The 10,921-nt window shown below is 36.2% G+C and overlaps 1 protein-coding gene across 2 annotated transcripts; it reads right to left on the bottom strand.

Moving 5' to 3' along the window:
• Positions 1-362: 362 nt before the first annotated feature.
• LOC107085302 (probable isoprenylcysteine alpha-carbonyl methylesterase ICMEL2) lies at positions 363-9,272 on the bottom strand. Of its 2 annotated transcripts, none has more exons than XM_015375558.1 (10): positions 9,059-9,272; positions 6,981-7,037; positions 6,166-6,192; positions 5,942-6,076; positions 5,704-5,824; positions 5,384-5,596; positions 2,996-3,079; positions 1,384-1,525; positions 1,008-1,170; positions 363-912 (listed from the first exon to the last, which is right to left on the bottom strand). In XM_015375558.1, coding segments are annotated over exons 3-10 (1,095 nt in total). In that variant the 5' UTR covers positions 6,168-6,192; positions 6,981-7,037; positions 9,059-9,272; the 3' UTR covers positions 363-677. The 2 variants fall into 2 exon arrangements, with proteins under 2 accessions (XP_015231044.1, XP_015231043.1); XM_015375557.1 differs by having other exon boundaries at positions 6,166-6,209; positions 6,979-7,037.
• Between the last annotated feature and the right edge of the window lie 1,649 nt (positions 9,273-10,921).

The raw sequence follows: 10,921 nt of genomic DNA on the forward strand, positions 1-10,921 counted from the left end.
ATTCTTTTGATCAATAATCGGATAATGAAAGTATAATAAATAAATGATTGAACTTTATTGATTTCACATTGGAGAAATTCATCTCTGCATTTAACCCATCCAATCGGGGAGCAGTGGGATTCCATTGTGCGGCACCTCAGAGACCCAGTCTGTGGGAGTGGGGCTCGAACCCAGAACCTCAGTGACCCACTAGGCCGCCACTCCCAAAGGTTCCTTAAAGAAACTTTATATAGAATTTAAACCAGGTAAAACTAAAACATTTCCACTTGAAGAGTTCTGAATAGAGAATGTTGATGGACAAAAAAAGTTTTAAACCCAAAAGCAAAAATTTCTTTTTTTTTTGTATAATTACTGCTCTAAGTAGGTTGTTCTTCCAGCTAAAGGCTTATTTTTTAATCTCCATAATCCATCTAATGATTAATCGATATCTAAATTAGTTGACAATAACTTCAATAATTGAATAATCAAGTATAATTTGATTAATTGTTTAAGCCCCTATTTAGATGGCAGCTAAATAATTCAAAATATTTTATTTACGGTAGTTTACACGTTAAACATCATCAAATGTTCAAATACAATGTTAATCTTTGTGTTTTGTGTTAGTTAAGTGCATATTACAGATATTTATGGACTCGTTGGCTGATGATTGTAAACCTCGACACTAAACACACAGGCTGTCAAAAGTTTCTCAGGATTTCCAAGAACTGCGAATGGAGACATACGAAGAGCGGATCGTAAAAGCGTCTACTTGGTAGCATGAGGTCAGTGACAATGTCAGTGTGACTGACAGCAGGAAGCAGGTGGAGAGACACCTTTACAGAGAGAGAGGAGAGGAGCTTATAGAACTTTGTGGAAGAGTCGGCCGGAACGACGATGTCACAACCCCCGTGAAGCAAAACGAACCGGGGCGCTCTGGAAGTGACAGGAAAAGAAAAGAGATGTTGACAAGAGTGGAAAAAATAACACAGGAAACAGATTTCAGGTTGCTTCTTGAGCGTGCCTCTTACCTCCTCAGCTTGTCAGCGCTAATGTTCTTTACTATGTGCATAGGTGAGTACGGGGGAAAGTTTTCCTCCCCATTCATGGCTCTTGACATGCAAGAAATAAATTCAATTCCTCTCCTCTGCTCATGTTTATAATGGTCCATGATGCTGTAGACGCCACTCATCCCTATTCAAGGACAAAACAGCAACAATTGCACAAAAAGGGGGTAATCTATTGAAATAGATGTAATGGAAAAATAATATTAATAATGATATCAATGGCATAACCCAACCACCAAATCTTTCAACTTTTAAAATAAAAAAATAATAATAATTTATTAAAACAGAATTCATTTTCATCAGGGAGTTTAAAAAAAAAAAGAGGTACGGATGTACATACCAATAACTCCCCTTAATGAATGTAGAATCTCCTGCTGTAGCTTTGGCTCTATCAGCAGCTCCTCTCGTGTATCAAGAAGAAGTAGGGTGGCCAGGGTTGCCAAATGAGCACCCGCTGAATGGCCAACTAAAACAATCTGATCCTAATAAGACAAAGAATGGGGTTTATTAAAAGCATAATCCTTTCCATGAACCTTGAAACTAATATAATAAAAATGGAATCTAAAGCAAAAGATTTTTTTTTTGCTTTAGGTTCCCCTTCGATAAAAGAGGCTGAGAATGTGTAGGGCTGTCGCGGTTGAGGAATTCCCTCTGCAATTATTCAAGGAGGCTAAATATCACAATATGTGATATTATTGCACCATCTTTTTTTTTTTTTATTCTAATCTATTTATTTCAAAAATGTGTTTGTATATTGTTAAATTACCAACTACATTGCAAAATTTTCTTTGAAACATGGCGATTAAATATTAAAAAAAGGTTATAAAAAAAAACATGCCAATTTCATTATATTGAACGCAGATCAAAGGGCAGTAATGGCACAGATCTGCATCATTTCTCCGACTGAACTTAACAAAATTCAGAAGAAGGCAAATTTGACTTCAGCATCTTTAATAAAAAAAAGGGGCGGAGTAACATTTGGTTTTGATATCAGTGCAGCTGCCATTGTATCCTTCTCAACTGTTGTCCCAAGATGCAGTGATGGTGGTGGCTGGTTTTGTAGCGCTGTGAGCTTCTTGGTATGGCGATATTTCATTTGTGCGGTTATTGTGACAGCCCTAAGAATGTGGTCCACTCAGACTCCCCTGGAATCAGGGTGAAGCTCTGTTGGAGGTGGGAGTTAAACAGGTCCCTGACTGAGAGCTCCACCAGACGTATACAGCAAACTCTCACTACTGGTTTGGGCTTAACGAGTCTGTCCAGCTTCATCTTCTTCCAGTGTATCCAGTTCACAACCAGGTGATCGCTGGACAACTCCATCCTTTTCTTCATTCGAGTGTCCAAAATATACTCCCCTTTACTGATCTATTAATGTTCATTTCTTTTCTTATAAAAACAACAAAAAAAATTGGACAGCAAAGGCCTTTTTTTTTTCCACAGAGTGTGAACATAATGAATTAAAAAATTTGCTCCCTTGAGGAATTATGGATGGAGCATATTTACAGACGAGTAAATTTTTTTTAATCTCATGTGGAAACCGTTTATACTTTTCACATAGCGTATAGTTTTTAATTACTCCTCTGATTGGGTTTGTTCTTTTAGAAAATGGCCAATATATGGTCTACTCTAGATAATCCAGTTAAATAAGCTGTCACTACTTAGTTGATGATTAATTTTATAGTTGGCTAATCATTCAGCCCCAGACAGAAATCAACATGAAATTCAAACTCCTTTTTTATGACATTCATGTTGCTTCTTGTATAATTATTCCACGCAGCAAAAAAGGAAAAAATCCCAAAATCCAAGAAATGAAACTTACATTGCATTTATAGCCATGACAAATATGTGTAAAAACATGACCTTGGTAATATTTAGATTTAGGATATCCTCCAATACTATATACTATAGCTTAAGTCAGCTCTACTGTTTTTCAAATCTAAGGTGAGTCTTACTTTGTTAAAGACAAATGTCGGCGCATTCACTTGGGCCCAAACCAAACAGTCAACAACATCTTGGACCATCATTAGAACATTCCCCTGAAAATGAGATAAGAACCACAGTTTAACAAATCAGATTCAAATGCATTTTTTTATTATTTTGGTAGACAAATAACTGAATCTATGAACTGAAATAACTGCATCTCTTGGAGAGTGAGGAGTGCAGAAAGAATGGTTTTAGTATTTTTTTTAAAAAACTGTCGTCTGGGTCTACTGCTAATAAACAAGCTTAAAATGTCACAAACATCTACAGGAGACACATTTACACGAAAAAACAAAACAAAAAAAACCTTTGGGTAGTGGAGAGCCCAGAGGTCAAAGGCCCGGGGTCGCACCACTACCTAGAAGGAACCCAACGGGGCTAGAAGGAGCAGTAGACACAGGCACCATCATTTTTATTGAAACAACCCCACCAATGAGCGATATGCTTAGGGATTTCCATCTAGCAAGACAATTTCCACTTTTTTAAATAGTGAGATGTGGTTTCATTTGAATAAATCTACCAGTTTCGGAGAGATGTTGATGCCTAAATAATGTATATTCCCTGACAATAGTTGTTTATTGGGCGATTTTGAAACAACAATTAATATGTAGGACTATGGATCTTGACTAATTTATAGAATAATCTGAGATTGTTGAGAAAGATACTAACAATTTATTACTCCAGTGAGCGAGCTTGTTGAGTGCTGGAGAAAGAGTAATACGTCATCTGCATAAAGACTTACTTTATGTTCTACATTCCTGCATTGAATACCTTTAATATCATTAGTTTGCTTGATTGCTGCAGTTAGTGATTCAATAAAGATGGCAAACAATGAGGGAGAAAGCGGACATTCTTGTCAAGTGCCCATCTGCAGATGAAACCACTTTATGAAATCATTACCAAAGGGGAATTTACATAGAGAAGGAAACAACCTTAGAATTAACTTCCAATTAACTCTATTTAACACTTTTTCTGCATCTAGTGGCAATATGATCAGTTTTAAATGTAGTCTATTCGATTTATTAATCTGCATACATTGGTAGATGCATGCTTTGCCTTTCCTTTATGAAGCCAGTTCCATCTGAGTGGATTAAACAAGAAGTTCCTTTTCTAAATTTTTGGCAAGAGCTGTACAAATTATTTTAAGGTCAACATTAATCAGAGATATGGGTCAATAGCTGGTAGGATAGACAGGATCTTTGGTTTTAGCAGGAGACTAATATTTTGCAGAATTAATTTATGGTGGAAGTCTGCCCTTCTCCTCAGTTCCATGCAGCATTCTATGGAATGTTGGTTAAAGGACATTCCAGAATATCCCATAGAATCAAACTAGAAATCCATCAGGGACTGGAGCTTCTTTCTTGAGCTTGTCTTTGAGAGCTTCCTGGAGTTTAGCAGTCGTTAGTGGTGAAACAGCTTTTTATACTATCTGGATCGTAAACAGTTTTCCCTGTTGGTCTATAATTGAAGAAATAGTTATTCTTTTATTTATTTATTTTAAGCTGGTTAGCTAAAACCCTTCCAGCTTTTTTCTGAGAGTAAAGTTTCCAATACAAAATATAGTTTATTAAGATTTATTTATTTTTTGGTCAAGGATTTAATTGAATTCCTGTTGATTTTCTTTTCTCTTCTTATATGATGAGAATGACATTATTTTACCTCTCATCACTGCCTGTCCAGCCTCCCAGAGCAAAGATGCTGATGCTCCAGGGAGATCATTATATTCTAAATACAAAGTCCATCCTTCATTAAAATAAATAATAATCTACATCTTCAAGCAGTGATTTATTAAACCTCCAGCCTTTACTTCAATATTTTCTTTCTTAATTTCTAGGCATAAAGAAACAGGCACTGAGATTTACCCTAAAGCTGTCAGTGATCATGCTTCTGAGATGTTAGCCTGCAGAGAGCTAAAATCAGATTATGGGTATTAAAATGACGGGAAAAATGAGGGAGAAGTTTTTTGTTTATTTTTGCTCACCTGTTCCAAAAAAAGGGAGACAATGAGGAGGAAAAAGGCTTAAATGATGAGAATAAAAGAGGAAAAGTATAAAATGTTTGAATAAGAGCAATGCCAAGACCTGCAAAAGCTGCACCTTGCGTACATAAATGGGGAAATACATATTTTAGAATAAAAAGTGTTAGATATATTCTGTAATATAAACGGAAATTCACAAGAAACTGGGCATCCAAATGACCTCAACAATACTTGTGTAGATATTGAAAGCTTCTCTGACCAAACCCTTTCTTACTGTTGCATCGTCAAAGAGCCACTATTGCTTCGATATAAAAAGTTATTGGTGGAACCCTTGTTTGCATTCATCAAGGAACCAAATCATCTGAAAACTGGGCTTTCTTACCTTTGGATAAGTGGAGTAATCAGGACAAACAACAGCCACATTCATGTTTTCAGCCATCTGTCTCGCCAGTAAACAGTAAGTGGATCTGTGTCCAGTGCTCCATGCACCGCCGTAGACAAACACCACCAGAGGGGGAAGCCCATTCCTGTATTTATTTCTTCTAGGAGCATAGTAATAGTCCAGCTTGTTGCCTCTGCGGCCATAAACTATCCCCTTCCAAGCAAAAGATAGAATACTGGGTGTTAATGATATTAGAAAAGCTATTTACTAGGATTTATTCAAATTAATCATTTAACTTTTTAAAATTAGAATATCATTACCTTCTTGTGATGCTGACTGTTATTTTCGTTTCTATACCATGACTTAATCTGATAGTACAGTCTAAGGTAATAAAAGTATTTAAGAAGATCCATGGTGACAAAGGTCAAACGGTATATGCGCCTGATAGAATAGAAAAAAAAAAAAAACAATATGCATGAAACTCTTCTTGGTAATGAAAACTGTCAGAATGATGACATTGAGTGTGAAGACGACAAGAAAAAGAATTCTACAAATTACCTTGGATTTAGAGCTTCTATGTACTTTCTAAAACCTGGCTTGTCTGGCAGGCCAAAGATCCACTGGGCCACAAAGCAAACTATGTATGGGACGCCTACTAACACAAAGCCCGTGATAACAGGCAAACACCAGCACCTTTTAGGAGAAAATACACATGGTTTCATTTTCCGTTTGGTTATTTAAGTTTAAATACTAAAAGTTGATGTTTAATATTCAAGACTTACATGCTGTGGAAAGGTCTACTCCTTTATCTAGAAAAAAAAAAAAACTAGAAAAAAAAACAGAAACAAAAAACAAAAAGTTCAATAAATTACTTTCATTGTTTTAAATCATGACAAGTACAAAAAATTATTGCCTCTTTAAAGTTCTACTTTTTGTTAAATAAAGGGAAAATAAGTCATTAAAACTGAGAATCCAAGTGAGCAACACATTGCTTTAGGTAACGTTAAATGTTGCACGGTTGCTGGTGTCCAGGAGATCGATCCAAGTAATTCAAAAATGGCTGATCTATTTTCTTGGCTCTACAAAAAAAAAAAAATGGTCTGAAATGATATAGATTGAAAATATGCTGTGACTACAGTTGGGTTTGGGGAGATTTCTTGATGTTGTGACAGGAGAACAGGTAATGTGCCTGCAGATGATTGAAAAGCAACAGTAGCTAAAGCCCCTGCTTGTGCTGCAAGTATACGGTTCAATTCCCACAGCCTCCACTCTGGGTTCCTGAGCAAAAGCCTTAACCCCACACTGATCCCCCGGCGCCGCACTATGGCAGCCCACTGCTCCCCAAGAGGATGCGTTAAATGCAGAGAGGGAATTTCTCCATTGTTGGATAAAGGATTTATATTACATCAATACATACTTGTGTTTATAATCTGATAAAAATGTTATTCTCAAGAAATTAATCAAGTGCATTACTAACAGCTTTAACACTTAGCTTCAGGATAAATTAAGTTATTGAAGAATAATAGAGAAGGTGGTCCAGCTTTCATTAAAAACTTCACTACTTTGCCCTCTAGTGGTAATAGACATTATTACACACCTATAGTGAGAAGCTGATTCTGGCTGGCATAGATGGCACAAAACGTCCCTTCCGTTGCTGTAAAAAAAGAAAAAAAAAAAGAAATGTTTTATGTAAAGAACACCCTTAAATTAAGTGACATTGATCAAAGGACGGTTTCAGACAGTGCAGGAAAGCGAATCTTATCTCTCTTCCAAAAGAAAAACTTCACTTTCATAGATCCCTCTCTGAAAATCACCTCTCACTACCTCAGCCAGCATATAATTAGTCCCACAGCCTTTATTGCTGCGTTTTTCTATTCTTTAAACGTAGTTCCTATTATATTTTTCATAGAGGTCTATACAAATTCTCCATCTGTTGTAGTTTAGGAGATGCAGCCCTGAGTCATAAAGTGGGGTTTTGCTTTAAAGCTGCAGCTGTTTTTTTTTTTTATTATTATTATTCATTTATTTTTAATAACTTCAGTCAATAACACATAAGGACTGTCCCAGTCTATATATCTAGATAGATATCGAGATTACTAGATAGATGGATAGATAGACACTCCCTTTATCCCTTTGTGTTGCCTCTATGCCACTGCAATATAACATTATTTTTCTCATGTAGCAAACTTAAAATTATCTTGCCACTGAAATATACAGAGCCCCAGAACTGACATGGGAGAAAAAAAGAGATAGAGCATGTGCACAAAATACAAATTTTTTTCCCACAAAATACTAATTTGTGGCTAAATAAATCTAATTTATTCCCACAAAATGATAATTTGTTACCACGAAATATTAATTTGTTCCTACAAAATACTAATTTGTTAATCAAAGATTAATTTGTGGCCACAAATTAATATTTTGTGGGAACACTTGCCTCGCCTTCCCCATGGCTACAGCTGGCCCCCAGACGGAGCAGAGCTGGAGCTTAGATGGGGGGGCCAATCATTGTCCACCCCTACCATTTCTTCCCTCTAATACAGATGGTGGCAGCAGCAATACTCTTAAGTGGAATATTCTAACTTATTTAACATTTTAATTCTTCATATATTAACATCCATCCATCTATTTTCTGACACGCATAATCCCAAGTGGGGTCGCGAGAGGTGCTGGTGCCTATCTCCAGCTATCAATGGGCAAGAGGCAGGGTACATCCTGGACAGGTTGCCAGTCCATCGCAGGGCAACACAGAGACAAACCATTGTCTTTACTCACACCTAAGGAGAATTTAGAGAAGCCAATTAACCTAAAAGTCATGTTTTTGGATTGTAAAAGGAAGCCAGAGTACCCGGAGAAAACCCATGCATGCTCAGAGAGAACATGCAAACTCCATGCAGGGCTGGGAATCGAACCCGGAACCTTCTTGCTGCAAGGCAGCAGTGCTACCCACTGCAGAATTCATGCTCTTTTTACAACGACATTAAGTCTTATGGCGTGAATAGAAAATTATCTATCTTGTCTATCCAAGTCACCTCTGAGTCTTCAGTGAAATTAGAGATAAATAACTACTTTAATAATAATAATCCATTTAATGTAGATATAAGTACATGTAAATACTAATTTTATGCTGAACCATTATTGATAAAAGTATGTTAGTAATGAGATAGATAAGATGTTCACACCAGAACTCAAACCTGAAAGAATTTTGTCCCCTACAGACAGCATGGATGTTTAAATATATGCATCTTTTTGTAAGCAAAGGCTGTAGGAAAGTACAGTATAGTTAGTCTTTATTTAGAAAATATAGGTTCTGGCACCTATCCCTTTTCGGCTCCCCCTCAGTGTACATTGGTGGCTTGGCCACCCTTAAAATGTTCTGGCTACGCCCCTGAGACGGAGGCCTGTAAAACGAACAGGAACAGTTGTTAAGAGACATATTAAGTTCAAACAAAAAACGATATAGTCTTTTAAAATGATGCCATCCTTCAGGATAACATTAAAAATATCAACCATATTTCTACTAAAGCGGGACAGTGAAATTCATCCTGTTAAAGTTGCGCATAGATCTCGCAAGAGGACAAAAGCTGCAGGAACATTTACTATAAGATTGAAAAGAGAAATCATTTTGATATTATCTGTTCCCCTGATTTTCAGAAAGCTGGTATTTAGGCTCACCAGACAAATGCAACTTTTAGATGTCCAGATGAGCGTTTCCAAGTTCCACCCGCGTCATTCCAGCTAAATGGTATCCATTATAATAGAACGGTAACCTGTCAAAGAGCTGTCAGCGTCATCAGACAAAGTCCGCGGCTGGGACTTCCTTCTTCTTCTTCTTGTGTTTAATGGCGGTTTAAACAGACAGGTGTCGAGCCAAAGAAGTAATCCCCAACAGAATGTGAAACCCCTCCTCGGGAGCGCGCACGGAGTAGGAGGAGCTTATGGAGTTCACTCCGCCTCAATAACAACTTTCTAAACGTGAAACTTGAAATGTTTATATTTATGAAAGATAAGAGTTTTTATTTTAATATTTATTCAACATGTTATAATATAATAATAATAATATATATATATATATATATATATATAGCATATATAGTAACCTGTCAGATAAATAAGATTCAAACCAGTCTAGTGCTGTTCTTTTAATTCCTACAAAACATTCAAGTCTTTCTATAGGAATATTATGATCAAATGTGTCACATGCAGCACTGAGTTCTAACAGGACAAGCACAAATACAAGTCCATTATCTGAGGCAAAGAGAATATCATTAGTGACTTTCACTTTCAGTGCTATGAAGAGTTATTGAAGCTCTTCAAGAAGTTCATTATGGTGTAAGTGGTCACACACTTTTTTGATAACTACTTTTTCAAAAAAAAATTAGATAAGAAAGCAAGATTGGAAATAAGTCTATAATTGAGCAAGTCATCTGGGTCAAGAGCAAAGGTTTAATTACAGCAACCTTAAAAACCTTTTGTACAAATCCCTGTAACAGGGATAGATTAATCACATCTAAAATGGAGGAGGAAACCATTAAATAACTTGGTTGGAACTGGATCCAACATACAAGTAGAAGGCTTAGATGAAGATTATAGTTTTACTAACTCTGAAAGTTCAACTGGATCAAAACAGTCTAAACTTGGTTCAGATTCAATGGCTACCTCAGAGATTGCCTCACCTTCCAGAGATAAACCAAGCATACTTGGAGGAGTACTGATGATCTTATTTTTAACAGAACCAATCTTATTTATAAAGAATCCCATAAAATCATTACTGCTAAAATCAGGTTGGGAGGACGGTTCCACTGCGCCAGAGCCATTGCTGTGGCTCTGGGTGAGTTTAGCAACTGTATTAAAAAGAAATCTAAGATTATTCTTATTCTCCTCTGTTAACGAAGAGAAATATGCTGCTCTTGCTTTACAAAGGGTCCTCCTAAACAGCAGTAAACTATTTTTCCAGTCTTGGTAGGATTCCCGGCATGTACAGCACCATTTTCTCTCAAGTTTCCTAGCATTTTGCTTCAAAGTGCACAGCTCTGCATTAAACCAGGGAGCCAGCTTTCTATTTTCAAAGTTTTTCTTTTTCATATGGGCTACGTTGTCTAGGGCAACTTTATAGTATTTTCTGTTACTTTGTTTTTAACCCTGTACTTACATTCCAATATCATTGAATTTAATCATTACCTGTTCTTTCATACTTACCCACTGGTGTCCTAGTTCATTAAATCCTTTGAGATAAAGCTATTGCCTTTTCTGTTTCTGCAGTGATTTTTGCAAAGAAAATCCTCTGGGAATCTTGCTCTAGTTGAGGATTCTTTGTCCTTTTTAACAACATTTTAAATTTCATCTGAAGTTTTAGATCAGGGTAAGAGAGTATTTCAGAAAAAGATTTGTCAAGATGTTTGTGAAGTCCACAGAGTTCTTTGATAATTTTCTAATTCCTTTATCGTTTCTTTTATGTGAGAGCGATCACCTTTCTTAACATATACATATATATATATATATATATATATATATATATATATATATATATATATATAT

The sequence above is a fragment of the Cyprinodon variegatus genome, unplaced genomic scaffold (genome assembly GCF_000732505.1).
Source record: "Cyprinodon variegatus isolate N-32 unplaced genomic scaffold, C_variegatus-1.0 Scaffold121, whole genome shotgun sequence".
Taxonomy (NCBI): domain Eukaryota; kingdom Metazoa; phylum Chordata; class Actinopteri; order Cyprinodontiformes; family Cyprinodontidae; genus Cyprinodon; species Cyprinodon variegatus.

What these genes read in the sequence shown, in the direction of transcription:
- LOC107085302 (XM_015375558.1), bottom strand. An exon ending in CGACATTTGTCTTTAACAAA is followed by an intron (nt 1,526 to 2,995) that starts GTAAGACTCACC and finishes TTGTCTTATTAG; the next exon opens with GATCAGATTGTTTTAGTTGG. An exon ending in TTCATTAAGGGGAGTTATTG is followed by an intron (nt 1,171 to 1,383) that starts GTATGTACATCC and finishes GTCCTTGAATAG; the next exon opens with GGATGAGTGGCGTCTACAGC.